General features: G+C 48.8%; 2 protein-coding genes across 3 annotated transcripts in view; one reads left to right on the top strand and one right to left on the bottom strand.

Moving 5' to 3' along the window:
• TACR2 (tachykinin receptor 2) lies at window positions 1-16198 on the bottom strand. The gene is made up of 6 exons (XM_009098880.4): window positions 16062-16198; window positions 9864-10542; window positions 6286-6480; window positions 3178-3334; window positions 2372-2568; window positions 1-1126 (listed from the first exon to the last, which is right to left on the bottom strand). Exons 2-6 carry the CDS (start codon window positions 10256-10258, stop codon window positions 931-933), a joined length of 1140 nt encoding a protein of 379 aa, XP_009097128.2. The 5' UTR covers window positions 10259-10542; window positions 16062-16198; the 3' UTR covers window positions 1-930.
• Window positions 15982-16585, top strand: part of TSPAN15 (tetraspanin 15) — a 16718-nt gene continuing 16114 nt past the window's right edge. For both annotated transcript variants that reach the window (XM_009098857.4, XM_018923927.3), the window contains exon 1: window positions 15982-16106. In XM_009098857.4, the coding sequence (XP_009097105.1) occupies window positions 16011-16106 (96 nt within the window). In that variant the 5' untranslated portion in view covers window positions 15982-16010. The remainder of the gene's footprint in view (window positions 16107-16585) is intronic.

Raw genomic sequence — 16585 nt, forward strand, 5'->3', positions numbered from 1 at the left:
CTGGGAAGATGACATATTCCAGCTTTTATTTTCATACCTGGGAAGAGCAGTGAGGATAAATATGGAGTAAGTCTGGAAAGGGGAGGGGCAGGGACTACCTGGGAAGAGACAGTGATGAACCACTGCTGTTTGGACTAAAAGGATGTAAAGAAGGTAGATTCTGAGTGGATCCATGAGCCCTGACCAAGCCAGTGACAATCCCTGGCTACTGACTCTTCTGGGAGCCTCACTCTCCAAATTAATTCACAATTAATGTGAAGGAGAAATGGCTTGAGCATGGTTTAATAGGAAAAAGAACATCATATTTTGGGGCAAGGTTCTAGAAATCCGTGCAAGGACAACATCTTAAGGAACTGTTTCTGCTGGTGAAATTGCAGGCATGAAAATCCCAGAATGCAGAAAACTGTGAGGATTTTTCAGTCTGGATGTGCTAGTATTTACCTTTGTTGTAACCAGGCTTTGGTCCACAGTGCCTTGGGGCTGCTGAGCCCTGGGACTTGGCTGCCCACACAGCCCCAGGGTCCATCCCAGCTGGGCCACATGAGCCCCAGCCTTTCTGCTCCATCACCTCTTCTCTCAATTCAAGTGTCCTGGTGGAACAGAAGTCAGGAGATCACAATGTAGAAGAGAACAATTTCTATTCTCCTCATTGGCACTGCCTCAGATCTGCTTTGCTGATTTTTGGACCTCCTGGGCCTGATGTCTGTTCTGTACTGCAGTTGTTGATGTAAGGGAGGGCTAAACTCGGAACTGCAGCTTGGACCTACATGGATGTAAGTGTTACCAACACTCTGCCTTCAATGCTGATGGCATCTAAAGAAGTCCTGTAGCAAACAGTTGTTCCAGAGAAAAAGAGCTGCTTTTCAGGCTTCTTCAGATCTGCTGCCTTGGCATGGTGTATGGGATGGAGCCAGAACCAGGAGCAGGAAATCAAAGGGTTAATCTGGTGAGGGTCAAGGATGTCTTCTCTTTCTCATTCAGCTGAGTTTCTGTGTTGAAACTTGTTGTTCTTGACTTCCTGTGGGTTGTCTGGTAGAGAGATGGGGACATAAGTTTAAGTTTGTCTTTTTCAGTGGCTTTGATGCAGGGACACCACCTGAAGGCCAGCTTGAATCCAGAGCGAAACCTGGCAAAGGGAGAGGAGCAATTAATGGTGAAATGATCTTCCTAATTGTGCAGAGAATGAACAAACTCATGACTTGGTCCTAGCTGTGAATGACTATGGAAAGAAATATTTCCACTGAAATCAAAGGAATGAGGTGAAAAGCTAAATGCATGAAAGCATGGAGGGAGGTGCACTGGGAGTTTCTGATCAGATTTCCCTGTGTTTTAAGTAAACATCAGTGGGATGGCAGGGAGTTTGGTGTGCTCACTGGATGGTGCTGACTGTGCTGGTAACTGCATTTGTGAGACACAGATTTCCCTGTATTTTAAGTAAACCTGTAAGATCAGTGAACTGGCAGGGAGTTTGGTGTGCTCAGTGGATGGTGCTGACTGTGCTGGTAACTGCATTTGTGACACACAGAACAGCTGAGGAAAACACATGCATTTACCTCCTGGGAGCTTTTAAAAGAAAGCTTCATTATTAAAGGAGGAAGCTGTCTGCTTTCTGAGAGAGGAGGAGGAGGAGGAGGAGGAGATGTTTGTGTGCTTCATGCTAAATGCAGTTTGAGTGAGTGGGCTGCAAAATTCCTTTGCCAGCTCACAGGAGCGAGCCTTGCAGCATCGCTCTGGGGTCAAGCCCTGCCTGCTGCAGTCCCAGTGACCCTGCACAGGACCTGTGCTGATAACCATTTATTGCCTTTGAAGCTCACAGCGAGCCTGAAGAGGGCCCTGGGGGGGGGTTCTGGATGCGGGATTTGTCACAGAGATCCCCGGGCAGCCACAGCAGCTCCCTGCTCTCTGCAGCGCAGAGCAAGAGGGACATCTCTTGGCACGCTGGGGATGTGCTCCCCCAGCTGCTCCCTCCTGGTGACACCTCCCGATGGCACCTTCACAGCCACCCGTGGGCTGCTTCCCACCCGTGGGGTGAGCCCAGGACTGCTGGGGGGTGGCCTGGGAAGAGCAGGTGAGGTGGCTGAGCCAGCCCAGCAGATGCAGTGCAGGGGTTGCAGATCCCTCCCTTGGGATGGGATGGTCTGCTGTGCTGATCCTGTGTCTGCTGCCTGGGCTTTATTCAGAGACAGAAAAGGCTGTGGGCTGAGTTAAAAGCTCAGAGTTTATCCCATTATCAGCACAGGGTAAGTCAAGTTGTCTCATTGGCCTGGGGACTGCAGTTGAAAATCACAGCTCTTCTCAACTCCAGAGATTTATGCTTTTTTCAGGCTGAGATTTTAATTTTCCCTGTGCACACAGGCTCACAGTAGCTCACCTCTGGTTCAGGCAGCAGTAGATGATGGGGTTGTACATGGTGGAGCTCATGGCAAGGAGGAAGACTGCGAGATACACCTGCTGAATGTACTTCTGCTGGTAGATGTCCTCCTTGAAGCTCCCCAGGATGAAGTAGATGTGGTAGGGCAGCCAGCAGACAGCAAAAATGATCACCACTACCACCATGGTCTTCACAAACTAGGAAAACAAAGCCAAGGGGGTTATTCCTGGGCTCTGGGTGATTGGGCTGCTGGGGCAGTGGGAAGAGCTGGTGTCACTTTGAGCCTGGCTGGCCCTCCCAAAGTGCAGAGTATGGAATGCAGACCTGGACTGCTGTGGCAAAGAAACCAGCCCTGGTGATGAAAACTGGGAGCAGGGAGGGAGTGCCCTGGCCATGGAAACTGGAGCAGGGAGGGAGTGCCCAGGTGGTGGGAACAGGGTGGGGGTTAAAGCAAACCTTTCCCAGGGCACTGAATGCACTCTGCAGAGGAGCTGCTTGCAGCTGCACCAGGGAGATGTGCAGGGAAAGGAGATCTCTGCTCTTGCACTGAGACTGCTCCCCTCTGCCCAGAGTTTTATTCTGTGTGGATTCTCTTCACTCTCTAAGGGCGGCTGGCAGCCAGCCTGCTGCTGTGAGCCTTTCTTCCTTGAAGGCTGCCTGGTCCCTTTACCCTGGACCCAAAATATTTTGTTACCCTTTCAAACCCAGTCCCACAAGATTTTGTATGGAACACCAGCTCCATTTTGGAGCTGGAGCCAGCAGGGCTGGTGTGCTGGGGGTAATGATACTTAAGTTTCACTTCTGACCTTTTTCTTGGCATTAACTTGGTGCTCGTAGTGGACTCTGTTCAGGTGGCTGCCTGGAGCTGTGCTGCTCCACAGGGTAACTCCTATAATGCTGTATGCAACAAACATCACCATTAAAGGCAGGAAATAAATCAACACAATCACAGCGAGGTGGTACCTGGAAGAGAAGAACAAGCAGTTTTTCACAGTCAGTGTGGCTCCTGGACAGCTCTTTCAGAAAATGTCTTTTGGATATGTAATGCTGGCTCCTATTAGTGAAACCACAAAGAAGAAATCTTGCCTATAATTATTGTTACAGGGATTTCTGTAAGCATCAAAATCTCATCTCTCTGGTGGTGTGATGAGGGGTCCTTGGGCTGGATTCCCTGCTCCTTCAAGACAGAGTAACATCATTGGTGTTTTAGCAGAGGCTCCAGAGCCACCTGCACTGAGCTTTGCAATCCCCCTGCAGCCAGGAGAGAGAGAGAGAGGGTGGTAAAATCACAAGCCTTTAAACCACAGGTATGGGAAAGGAATAGCCCAGAAACTACAGAGCAACTTGATGAATGCAGCAGTGGAAAAAAGCCAGATCAGGGACTGTGGGAGGTGTCTGGCTGCTAACAGGGTGCACAAAGGTGCAGACAGTGAGGAAGGGATGCTGCCTGTCTTTGTGTAGCTGGCTGTGTTTATTTGTGTGAGCACACAGAGTTAATGTACCACCAGCAGGGTACTCAGTCTCTGCTCCAGCTGACAGCACTGGCACCCATCCCCTTAGCTGTGTTTTAACCTCAGCCCTTGCTGTGCCACCCCACAAACTTCTGCTGGTTCCCTCGTGCTGGGGGCTGATCAGTTTAAGCAAGCACCATTTTTGGGAAGGGAATAACCTGCTCAGTCCCTTACAGCAGCTGCCAAATAACATAAACAGAGTGAAAAGCAGGATTAGGCAGGAGGGCTGCTGCTGGCAGTGACCCCAAAAGGCTGGGGGGGTGAAAATGGTCTTTCTCAGTCTGACCAGGCTCTGGGGTTCCTCCTCACATGAGTGCTTTGCTGTTGGAATGGGTGTTGGGGTCTGCAGTGGTGTTTGTTCCTTGGGGTGGCTGCAAATACCAGACTGGTGGCTGCATAAAGGAAAATATTATATTTGTGAGGTGTGGCAGTTCATCCCTGCCTATCTTCCACTTTTTCCTGCTGTGCTCAGAGCAGTTCCTCTTTTGAAGGTCTGATGCTGGGGGTGGAGTGCAGCAAAGCCCTTTTAGGGTTCCCATGCAAGGGGGGATGGGAGCCTGAGTTTGAGCACACGTAAAAAGAAACTTTTAATCTTACATCTTTACCACTTTGCTGCAAAGTTAACCTGTCACCAGAAGAAAAATCCTCTGTGGTTAAGGTTCTTTACTCTGGTTAAACTTCTATATCCTTTCTAGCCAATATTTTTCAGGCACTGGCAGTCAGTAGTGCATTGTTTGGGGTTTCTTAATTTTTTTTTTCACTTCTTTCTGTCATAATTATACACATCTTTCCTTCAGAAAAGGATTTGCCTATGTTCTGAGGTCTAGAAATCTTGAAAGATGGGTTTATTCAACTGCAAAGGATTCAGAGGACACACAGTCAACTCAGGAACGCTGCTCTCTTTTTTTTTTTTTTTGTTTTTCTTTGGATTTCTTAATATTTCTTTTCCTTGTTATTTGGACTAGTTTGAATGGCTGCACATGGCTTTTTCTCCAAGGCCTGTGTTGTAGGATCTGTCCCACCAAAGCCATCACTCAGTATGATTTCTGGGGAGCAATGTTTCCCTTTCTAAGAGAGACACCAAAACCTGCAGATCTGAGGCTGTTCAGGGAGAGAGAGCTGGTGAGTGATGGACTGTGCTCAGGAGCTGCTGCTCTTCAGCTGGAGATCCTAGAAGGGACCTGCCCTGCTGTTTGCCACCTTCAGGACCAGCCTTTCCAGCCCACAGCACGGTGGGGAACTCATCTGAATCTTTTCCATGCCATGGATGTGGGACAGATAATCCTCATGCTTCTCATCTGAATGGAACAGTCACCAGTGCCTCATGTATTTGTGGTTATCTGTTCCCCCTCCTCCTCAATCCACAGCAGCCTGGCTCACTGGTCCCCAAAAAGTACCCAAAGTACCAAAAAGGAGCCCCCAGGAGGAGGAGCATCACCCAACATGGGAGGTTTGAGCCTGATTTTACTCTTTGCTCAGCTGGCAACAACTGGCCACCACTGTCTGAACATGCTGCAGCTTGGCCAAAGTGACACCAAGGTGGTGGAGCTTGGCACACATGAGTGTGAAAATGAGTTAGTTTGGTAATAGCTGGGTTGAGGAGGCACCCAGCTGCCTGCCAGAGATGAAGACTGAGCAGGGAAAATGTCCCACCTGCATGGACCCTTCACAGTGGGGTTTGCTTTGAAAAATTGTTTGCACATGGTTAAAGGATTGGTTCCTTTTCCTCAGTTCTTCCCCTGCTACTTTGCATGAATAAGTTTTACTTGATAAATTTCTCCAAGGTGCAGGGTGTGCTTTGGCTGCTGAGTAATCCCAGCAGATCCCCTGCATGCAGGGCATGGCCTCTTTCATCTGTTTGAACAATCTTGCTCTCAGGCAGGAGGAAATCTCTGTGAGGCTCAGGAACCTTGAGGAGTGCAGATGTGTGCCCAAATAAATATGGCTATAAAACCCTAGGATCTTTAAAATATGCTGCTCTCAGGTTTTATTTTCCTTTTACCCCACAAAGAGCAGCATAATTTTTAACTAGTTCTGTGGCTTCTCAGCATTAAAGACACCCAGTTTCCTCCTGCCTGGCAGGGGAAGAAAACCCAGAACCTTTGAAACCAGGATTTACTGATTGCTTAGAGACTTTTTGCACTGGTTTCTCTTAAATTCCCCAAGGCCTGTATGTAGGCTTTCTGGACATTATAATCACTTTTCAAAGCAGGGGAGGGTGGCAGGTTCAGGATTACCCTGAGCCACCATCACCTGGCAGCTTTTTCCAGCTGAGTTTGGATGGGCTGCCCCACATTCCCCTTCTCTCTCTCTCCCAGCACTCTCCACAGCCAGCAGTTTGGAGCTGAAATGATTTTCCTGGTTCACTTTAGGCTGAATTGGGAATTTCATGGTGTCTCTTACGCCAGCTGGTGCTTGGATCCAACATCATCAGGCCAGACCACGATGCATTTCATGGTGCCATTGTCCAGGGTGATCTCAGCATAGAAGCACTGGGGGAAGGCAAGCCCGAATGCCACCAGCCAGATGATCCCAATGATGACCCTGGTGCTTCCAGCAGACAGCCTGGGCTTGAAGGGGTGAATGATGGCCACATACCTGCAACAAACAGATGGAGTGCTTTTAAAGTGCATACTGCATTTACAGTGGGATTGGCAGTCTGTGCAACCAGTGCAGCAAGTGTAAAAACTCACCAGGAGTGAGTGGGTTTGTTAATACAGACATTTTGACAGGTTCCAGGCTGTAAAGAATAAGGAATTAAATCCTTTCTGGAGAGAATGATTGCAAGTCTTGGGGCAGGATTTATTAAACCCACATGGATGGATGCTTCTGTGTGAGGAGGAAGCAGTCCTTTATGTCTCCTGCAGACAGGCTTTGCAAGAGTTCCCCTTATGGAATTTTTAATAGAATCCCTGAGTGGTTTGGGGTTGGAAGGCAGGGACACCTTCCACTACTACCTCAGGCTGCTCCAACCTGCCCTTGAATACTTCCAGGGATCCAGGGGCAGCCACAGCTCCTCTGGGCACCCTGTGCCAGACCTCACCTCCCTCACAGGGGAAGAATTTCTTCCCAATATCCCATCTAACCCTTCACTCCAACAGCATGAAGACATTCCCCCCCCTCCTGTCACTCCTGTAAAATGTTCTCCCTCTTTTATTGAAGTTATTTTTGCAATGTCTTACCAAAAAAAGCCCAGTCATGCATGCCTTTCCCTCCTAATTATGTCCATCTCTGATGCTTCATATTAGCACAAGAGCAGACTGGGCTTGATTTTTTTTTAATTTTTACCCTGATTTTTTCCCCACTGATTTTGAGCTGTGGAGAACTCTGCTACCTGCCTCTGTCTGTGACTGCCACTTGTGCTTGCAAGGAAGGAAGGAAGGGCTGCCCCTTTCACCCACACCTGCTCAGAGCCCTCAGGCACATCTGACTATTGGATTACTCAGGAGCCCTCTGGTTTTAAGTTCCCTGTGTGGAAATGCACGGTGTTGTAAGGAATACACAATCAATTATGCATTTCTTGTCATGCTGCCCCCATTCTTTGTCATGGCTGTAACACAGGCACAGGAGAGTGGAAAATTCCCATTGCCTCCTGGATTTCAGAGAAAAAAATCTGACAAATTGTGCTGTCTCTTGGCCAGGCTGTTGGTAGGGAGCTCTGCCCAGCTGCTGCTGCAGGGCAGGCAGCACAGTGAGCAGTGCAGGGCCTTATTTAGCTATAAAATGTTCATGTCACCTCGTTCTCCTTCAGCTTGCCATGGGCAGTGTTGCACAGTGCTCAGGGAGCAATCCACAGGTGGGTATTCTCCAGAGTGTTTGCCCCCACAAGTGCCTGAGGTGATGATCTGTGGCCCTCAGTGAATGGCAAATCCTGGGAAGAAATGATGCCAGCCACTGTGCTGTCCCTGCAGCCATCAGAGGGGTTACAGGGCTGGCTGCAGGCTTTCCCCAGGGCAAGCTGTGATTTTAGGTGAGCTCCTGCACATTGGGAAATTTATCAAACCTGCTGAGATCTCCTGGTCCCTCTTGCTGTGTGGCAGCACAGCCTGCTGCTGGTGCTTGTTGTGTCCCAATGCCCCTGTGACATCCCAGGGTGCTGGGACCACAATCTTTCTCTGCTCCTCATCCATGTAAACAAAACAAGCTGGATTTTGGACCCTCTGGTGCACTTTCCAAGCAGGCCATAGGAGACTTTGCTAAGCAGAGTGTGAGACTGGAGCTGATCAATCAGGCTGCATTTCTGCCTGGAGAACTGCAGTGGGAACAGCTGCTCTGGGAATGGGGAAATGGAGTGATCCTAGACCCAGCAGTGAGCAATATCACCTGGGGCTTTTCCACCCCAGACAAAAGTGACTTAGAGCCATCACTTCTCAGCCTCCTTCCTTAAAATAAACCACTTCAGAAGATGTTGTTTTTATAGAAGTTAAACACTGGGGCTGGAGTGGACGCAAGTTCTCTTAACAATAAATGGAAGCGTCAGGTTTCCAGGATCTATTTTAAGAACAACCAAAGAATAGCTAAATATGGTTTGCAGTGAGGTGCCAAGTTCTCTTTCTGATCTGTGCCATGTGACTAAAGAGATCTTGGCTGTATAGGTGATTTCACCAAAAAAATCCCTAAGGAACAAGAATAGGAAGACATGACAACAGGCTGAAACAGCTTTTTAAAAATATTCTTTGTCGGACAACACGTATAAAATAGCAGCTAACAACAACCCTTGATTTACAGCCAGGAGCAGCAAAAGAGTATTTGAGTCTAAAACTGAGCTGCCACTGGTTCTAAATAGGGATTTGCTTCCATCTGAGCAACTTCAGCCTGACAAACACATCCCCCAGCCCTGTCCCCAGCTCCTGCACAGCTTTCAGCCCTTCTCCCTCTCCCAGCCTGTTTATCCGGAGTGATCACTCTGTGATTTCTCCCTGAGTCTGGGTGTGCCGGGCAGCTCCGAGCTGCCACCCCGGGGGCTCAGGCAGCAAAGATTTGGGGGGGCTCCAGAGGGAGGCTGGATCCCTGTGGAAAGGGGAAAGTGCAAAGTCAACAGCAGGGCTTTGATAAAGGCTTTGAAATAAAGTGCCTTTATTTCACTCCTTTGATAGAGGAGTGCCGGTATTTCACTCCTTTGATAGAGGAGTGTCGGTATTTCACTCCTTTGATAAAGGAATGATGGTATTTTGCCGGGTCGGGCTGCCCCAGGGAAGTCCTTCCCCGTGAGACTGCAGCAGGGAGAGGGGAAGTAGGGATGGAAGGATGGAAGGAGGGCAGAGAGCCTAAAGGGAAATAACCTCCTCTGTTTCTTGCACACAGCATTGCCTCAGAGGGAGGAAACTCCCACAGGCTTTTGGCCACTTTCTAGCAAAAAAGGAAAAACAGCTTCATGCTATTTAGCAATGAGCTGTAAACACAGTCAGACTCCAGCAATTAAAGCTTAAGTAAAAGTGACTTGGAAGTTGGAAGTGAATTTTATGATTTGCCCCAGAAGTCAAAGAGAAACACTGTAAATACTTCCCTCCCTCTCAGAATAAGTCATTCTAACGAAGCAGGGGAGCAGACTCTGCCATTTCTAATCTAATTCCCATTATTTCTGGTGGTTTGCTGGACTCACAGCAGGATTAGGGCTGCTGATAGGTTCAGCAGCCTGCAGCATATTCTCCTTTTTCCAGATGTATCTGTCTCATGGTTTAAAAAAACCCAACAATGCCACAGGAGAGTTTTCAGGATGATTGGGAAACAATTTATGATCCATAGTGTGGGAACAACAAAAATACCAGCCACTTCCACTCGTTCCAGATTCGGGTGTGATTCAGACCAGGGATAAAAACCAGAGGCTCATGCCATAATTAGCATCAAACCCCACAGTCTGGCACTCCTTCCACTTTGCTGATAAGGCACCTGACAGGGTGGGGGCCAAACCATTGCAATGATTTCTTTCCATGACTTACAGGAAATCTTTTGGGACCTCATCTCCTCCCTTCGCCTCTTACCTCTCTGCAGCCACGGCTGTCATGGAGTAAATGCTCACAAACACTGCAGTGATGGGGAACCAGTTCTGAAACCTGCAGAATTCCTCACCAAAGTACCAGACATTGTGGCTGGCATAGATAAAATTGAAGATGGTGTTGAAGGCCGACATCAGCAGGTCCGAAAGGGCCAAGTTAACGATGAAGTAATTGGTCGCCGTCCTCATTCTCCTGTGAGCCAGAATAATCCAGATGATGGTGGCGTTGCCAAGGATGGATGTGACAACGATGAAGGAGTAGGTGATGGCCCACAGAGCAATCCTCCAGCCTGGCTGGCTGAACTGGGTTGCTGCTGTCCAGTTGCTGCCATCCTCCAGGGAGCCAGCCTGCGAAACGTTGCTGGCGTTAAAAACGCCCATGGCTTCTCACTTCTTGTGAGAGTAGAAGAAAATCTTCTGGCACCTGCTCATTTCCTTGCAGTGGATGCTGGGGTATGGATTTCCATGCATTTACCCAAGTGCTGTGAAAAGGACGTCGGGATGAGCTGCCTCATGTCCTCTCCTCCTGTTTTCCGAGTGATGCAATGCAGTTCCAGGAGGAGAGGATGCCAAGGGCCTCCTCCTCCTTCTTCCCTGGCATTTTAACCTATGATTGAAGAGCAAAAATCTGAAGAAAAACTCTCTTCTTCAAGTTTCTTTTTCCTCTGAAAAAAAAAAAAAAAAAATGAAAAGGAAGGTGTTTTCCAGGCCAGCGGCAAGTGATGTCTTCCTTTAGATTACTTTTAGGGGCAAGAGAACATAAATGGAAGTTAAAAACCACTTCAGTCCAAGTAGAAACTCTTTGTCAGAGCAGCAGTTTTCTAAAGCAGCAGGTATCTGAATGCTCTGCAGTGGGACTGATTTGCTGTCCTTTCCCTGTGTTACTATTAAGCACGAGGCAGGAGTTGCACTGGGATAAAAATCTCAACAGGTTTTAAGGGGACTTCGAAAGGAGGTGGAGCCTCTTGCAGGGAAAACTAAACAACCAAGTTGACATCAAATTAAATGTGGCAGAGTGGTATGTGAAGCTTCTTCCCCCCTTTCTGCAGTCAGTTTTGAATCACCTCTGCCACGGCCACGCTGCTCTGCCAGGATTTTACTGGCTTACAGGCAGGGGTAGGTACTTCCCCAGGTTTACCAGTCCTGAAATCCTCAAATTTCCAGGATCCTACCTGACTTCCCGTGAGCTCTCACAGCAAGAGAGAAACTATATTTGAAGCAATTCAGCAAGATGAATTCCCAGTGTGTGCTGTAGGAACCTGGTGCCCTGATGCAGGCAGAAATTTTGGGTTCTTGTAGGAAAGAGGAGCCCCTGCCTCTGCTGGGAGCGCAGCGCTCCTGCTCGCTGTCAGCTTAAAGCAAAACAGAAATCTCTGAGATTTCCAAGAGTACTTGGCACTGACTCATGCCTGGGAGCTGAAAGGGTTTCAGGTATGAGAAGCTGCCTTCAGGACTCAGAGTGCCTGTAGTGCTGGGCTGGCAGTAGTTTTCCAGCTCCTGCAGCTCCTCGTGCCAGGCTCTCCTGTAACAGGGCAGTGTTTACCAGTTCAGGATCCTTTGCACCAGCTCAGCCCGGAATCTTTCCTTGCTTCATTCATTTCTTGAGTTAACCCATCACCTAACCAACTCTTTCAAGCAGCTTTTCTCTGTTACAATATTGTTTTTTTTTTGTGAAAAATGTGTATTTTATGATTGGCTTTTCACAAATATTAAAAAGAAATATTATATGTGTTGTGTTAGAAAGTGATGCTGTATTAATTCTCTTAGGTAGTGTCATCGTAGTGTGTTAAATAGTAGTTTTAGGGTATAACATAAGGTTAAAATAGAAACTGTGCTATGTAAGATACTTTTTTAAAGAGAGGACTCACACCAGAGAGCAGCCACAGGACACCCAAATCTTTCAGAGAAAGAGAATTTATTGCTGCATTATCAGGAGAAATGAACTTCTTCCTGCCTCACTCATCCCTGAAGAGGCCGTCAGGATTCAGAGGAAGAAGCTGACACTGCCCAGACAGAATCCTGTGTGTGAATGGAATTGATGCACCATGGATGAGGTGTGTGAATATGCAACAGGCTGTTGCTTTTAAGGGTTAATCCTCTGTGAATGTGGGGCCTTTTTTGGGTTTATTTTGCCCAGAAAAGGTACCTGGACTGTCTCTAACTCTTTGTTTTTATTGTCTCATATTGTCCTAATCCTAATTGTCCAAATTATTATTACTCTAATATTGCTATTTGCTATTTGCTAATTGCTATTATTATTACTCTAATTATCTTGCCATTTTCATAACCATTCTATTACTACTAAACTTTTAAAATTTCAAAAACAAGTGATTGGCGTTTTTCACACTTTTAAAGAAACCAATACCTGTAGTCCTGCATGTAATGTCTCCTCCTCTTCCCTGCAGATAATCCCTCTCACTTCCCTGCCCACAAACTGAAAATGCACACGTGTGCACATCTTCCAGAGTGCATTGCAAAGCTCTTCCAGGTGTTTCTTCCAAGCCTTACACCTCATTAACCACCTTAGGGACCTTCCACCTTCTGTGCACAGTTCAGGAGGGCTGCTTGTGACTTGCAATGCCAATTAGACAGCTAATAGTGTTCTTTAATTATTTTTTTTTAATATGCTGTCTGAAATCCCTGCAAAATTGAAGAATAGGAGGGAAAACCTCCACATATTTCACTGGGAGTGCACCAAAGTGCTTTATTGCTTACAGAAAGTAGAACAGAAAAAGGGCTGCACTTATTGACCCTTCAGTGGGGGAGCTGTAACTACTCTTGGCTGACTCTGAAGACATTCAAGGTGCTCAGGTTCCTTAGGAACCTTCCTGTGAGCCATCTGCCCCAGTCCCTGATCTGCCACTCAGGTGACAATGGAAGAGCAGCTACCCTTTGGTCGTAGGAGCCAGGAGGGATTTGCCTTCCTGTATCCACACCCACTCCTTTTATTCCTGTGCTGGTTGTGCATTGACAAGGTTATCATCCTGGAGCCTGGCCAGCCCTTTAGTGGGTGCTGTCAGCCTTTTGGCTTGGAAACTGGGGCAATTTTTTGACACAGGCTGGCTCCAGATTCCTCAGGGAAGTCACATTTGCCTGAGAGAGTGGGTAAAAGCAGCCTCAGCAGTGGTTTTGGGGAGTTACACCAAGAAAGGGATTACCTGAGAGCAGGGGGTTGGGGTTTGGCTGGTTTCACTGTTGTTTTTATTATGGGCAGGATTGTCAAGGCCAAACATTGCAATGCTGAGTCACCAGTCCCAGGTCTGAGCAAAGGGTGAGAGATTCAAACAAAAGGTGTGGGTCTGCAAGGTCAGAAGGGAGATTGAGGGGGGTTTTGTGCTTTGGAAACATAATACAAGGTAACACAGGCAGTAGAGGCTTTAACTGTGCTGCAAGTTGGACTCTGCTTTTGGAGGGAGAACCTTTGTCCAGGGAGCAGCTCTGAGAGCAGGAGATGAGGACCATGAGCACCCACCTTGGGTGGGGCAATGTGCAGCTCCATCAGCCAGAGCTGGGCTGGAAGGAAGCAGCAAAGTTGCCTCTGAAAAGCTTTGGGTCTCTCTGACATGGTTTGGTGCAGGGATAGCTGTAGTTCACTTCTTCCTGCAGAGCTCCTAAAGCCCTGGGGCAAATGCTCTGCAGTCCATGGCTCCTGGTGTCTTTAGGAAAACCCCTGGCCATGAGTGAGGAAATGTGAAAGTTACTGATCCTTAATATTGTTGAAAAAGCCAATCACTTGTTTTTTTAAATATTGAAAGCTTAATGATAATAAAATGGTGATGGGAATAGCAATATAATTAGAGTAATAATAGTTTGGACAATTGGGATTAGGACAACATGAGACAATAAAAATAAAGAGTTACAGACAGTCCGGGTACCTTTTCTGGGCAAAATAAGCCCGAAAAAGGCCCCACGTTAACAGAGGATTAACCCTTAAAAGCAACAGCCTGTTGCATATTCACACACCTCATCCATGATGCATCAATTCCATTCACACACAGGATTCTGTCTGGGCAGTGTCAGCTTCTTCCTCTGAATCCTGACAGTGTCCTCAGGGCTGAGTGAGGTGGGAAGAAGTTCAATTCTTCTGATAACAGAGCAATAAATTCCCTTTCTCTGAAAGATTTGGGTGTCCTGTGGCTGCTCTCTGGTGGGAGTCCTCTCTTTAAAAAAGTATCTTACATAGAATAGTTTCTATTTTAACCTTATGTTATACCCTAAAACTATATTTAACACACTACCTAAGAGAATTAATACAGCATCACTTTCTAACACAACACATATAATATTAATTTGAATATTTGTGAAAAGCCAATCATAAAATACACATTTTCCACAATATGAACAAAACCACTGCTAGTTGTGCTGTTGGATGGTCCCAGGAGCAGATGCTGTAATGAACAATCTGCCAGGCTCTATGTTGGCAAACTGTAGCCCTCCGCTGCAGTAGGCTCAGGGGGAGAGAACACAATCCCCATGGACCCTGAGGCAGTCCATAAAATCTTGCTTTTAACCACTATTTGCTGCCACACTCTGTCCAGAAATCTTGCCATTTGTATAGACAAAGTCTGGCATTCAGGAAAAGAAAGGGATTGCCCAATTATGGTTGTGCAGTTTCAAAACAGGAACTTGTTTGGATACATTGACTCAGTTCTGAGGGAAAACAACAGGAAAAGGGACACTCCTTTACTCAGCTTCCCCATCCAGCAGGAATTTTATGTGCAGGAATCAGCACAAAGGACAAGCTAAGGTATTAAAGGAGTCAATTAATTTAGTTAAATAGTCAAACAAGGAGGATGCCTAAGTGACAAGAACATGCTTGGATGTGAGTGACACCCCTGAGACATGGAGACCATGTGACAGACACTAATTCCCAGCAACTGCATGTGATGGGATTTCCAGCCTGCATGCCATTGCTAAGTGTCAGGGATATTTGCAAATCTCCCTGAAAATCGAAGCTGTTGATGTTTTAGAGGATGACTGCTCTGGGACATTGTATTTCTGTCAGAAACATTAGAGGTGAAGAGCTGCTCTGCTGCTGGGAGTGTCCTGGGCTGGATTGTTTTCCACAAGCAGAATGTAGGAGCACTGCAGGCGATAGCAGCAGCACTTTTATAAGAGAATTATCCAGGGATATTTTTTAGCCTTTAGAAACGAGACTTTGGTGCACGGTATGACCTAAAGAAATGATGTGTGACTGAAATGTTTACACAGTTCTCAGAGGTTTCCCAGTCTCTTTGCTCGGTAACTTAAGGACAAACGCTGCCCAGTTTCATCTCCTCTGACAGCAGACACTGATTTTCAATGCCATTTGTCTCTGCTCCGGGGCCGGGGTGAAACAACCGACTCTGTGACACTTGTCTGCCACTTTGAAAGAGACTTTTATCCCCCGGGGGGAAAACAGCCTTTTGTGGGACAGGAGCGAGGCACGGCGGGCTGGAAAGGGCTGATTTCATCTCGGAGGCACGGATGGCGTTCGCAGCTCATGATCCATCACGGCGGGACGGGGATGGAGCTCGGTGCAGGCACAGCCCGTGGCCGGTGCTGTTGTTACGGGCAGGACGTGACCCTCCCTGCCTGTGCAATCGCCTGGGTGACACAGAGAGAGGGAAATGCCCCGGAACGCTTCCTCGTGCCGGCGAAAAGCGCAGGGATTCTGCTTTGCCAGTTTTGGGATGCTCCACCAAAAACCTTCCCACGGCTGTATTTTTATCCCGGCTGCTTGAATGGCGATGGCAGAGCTCGGGGGATGCGGGTAGCGCTGCTGGAGCAGCCAGATCGGCTTCTCCTGCGGGGCTAATCCCGAGCGGCCGGGTGCTTGTTCGCGAGGGAATTGAAAGAGAGAAAAAACAGGAGAAGGAGAAGGAGAAGGAGAAGGAGAGAAAAAGAGGAAGGAAGGGAAAGGGAAAAGAAAGACGACAGGCGAAGGCGCAGCTCTCCGGCCGCTCCCGGTGCCGCTCCCGGTGCCGGAAGCGCCGGCCGGGCCCGCCCGTCGGGGCGGCCGCTCGGGCCCGGGAGGGGGCGGAGGGCCCGGGGAGAGGAGGAGAGCCCGGGCAGGGGCGGAGGGCCCGGGAGAGGAGGAGAGCCCGGGCAGGGGCGGAGGGCCGGGCGGGGCGGCGGCAGGTGCCGCGGGAGGATGGCGGCGGGTGACCCGGAGCAGGCGCGCTACTGCGGGCGGCTCTCGTACCTGTGCCTGAAGCTGAGCCTCATCACCTACTCCACCACCTTCTGGGTGAGCGCCTCGGGGCCCTCGGGGGGTCCCGCACGGCCCGGGGAGCGCCTCGGCAAGAGAGGGGGGTTTCCGCGGGTGTCGCACCCGTGGCCGTGGGTGTTGCACCCGTGGCTGTGACAGCCTTGCCGAGGGAGTGCCAAACTGGTTCTGGCGGATGGGGACGGGCAGGGGTTGGAGGTTCGGCAGGTGAGGATCGTTGGGGTGCGCACGGAAGCGCGGCTCTGCCTGCGGGGCAGGTGGGCAGATGGAGCCTTTGCCCCGCAGCGTCACTCCCCGCTCCATGGGTGGGTATGTCCTGAGCTCGGCAGGGTGAGGCTGCCAGGCTGCGGAGTCACAGGTGGGTGGCTCTTGCTCTCCTCCTCATCCAGGTAAAGCCAGAGAGTCGCAGGTGGTGGGGCCAGACTGTGGCCACCGAGTTCTGACATGGGGTAAATGCACACCGGGCACCCCCCGGGCTGGAGGAGCCCCTGGGGCTCTTT

This window comes from Serinus canaria, chromosome 6 (assembly GCF_022539315.1).
Source record: "Serinus canaria isolate serCan28SL12 chromosome 6, serCan2020, whole genome shotgun sequence".
Classification (NCBI taxonomy): domain Eukaryota; kingdom Metazoa; phylum Chordata; class Aves; order Passeriformes; family Fringillidae; genus Serinus; species Serinus canaria.

Coding starts and splice junctions, on each gene's coding strand:
- TACR2 (XM_009098880.4), bottom strand. CDS start 10,258: ATGGGCGTTTTTAACGCCAGCAACGTTTCGCAGGCTGGCTCCCTGGAG. Junction 6,481..9,863: donor ACAGCCGTGGCTGCAGAGAG/GTAAGAGGCGAA, acceptor TGTTTGTTGCAG/GTATGTGGCCATCATTCACC. Junction 2,569..3,177: donor AAGTTAATGCCAAGAAAAAG/GTCAGAAGTGAA, acceptor TTGTTTTCCTAG/TTTGTGAAGACCATGGTGGT.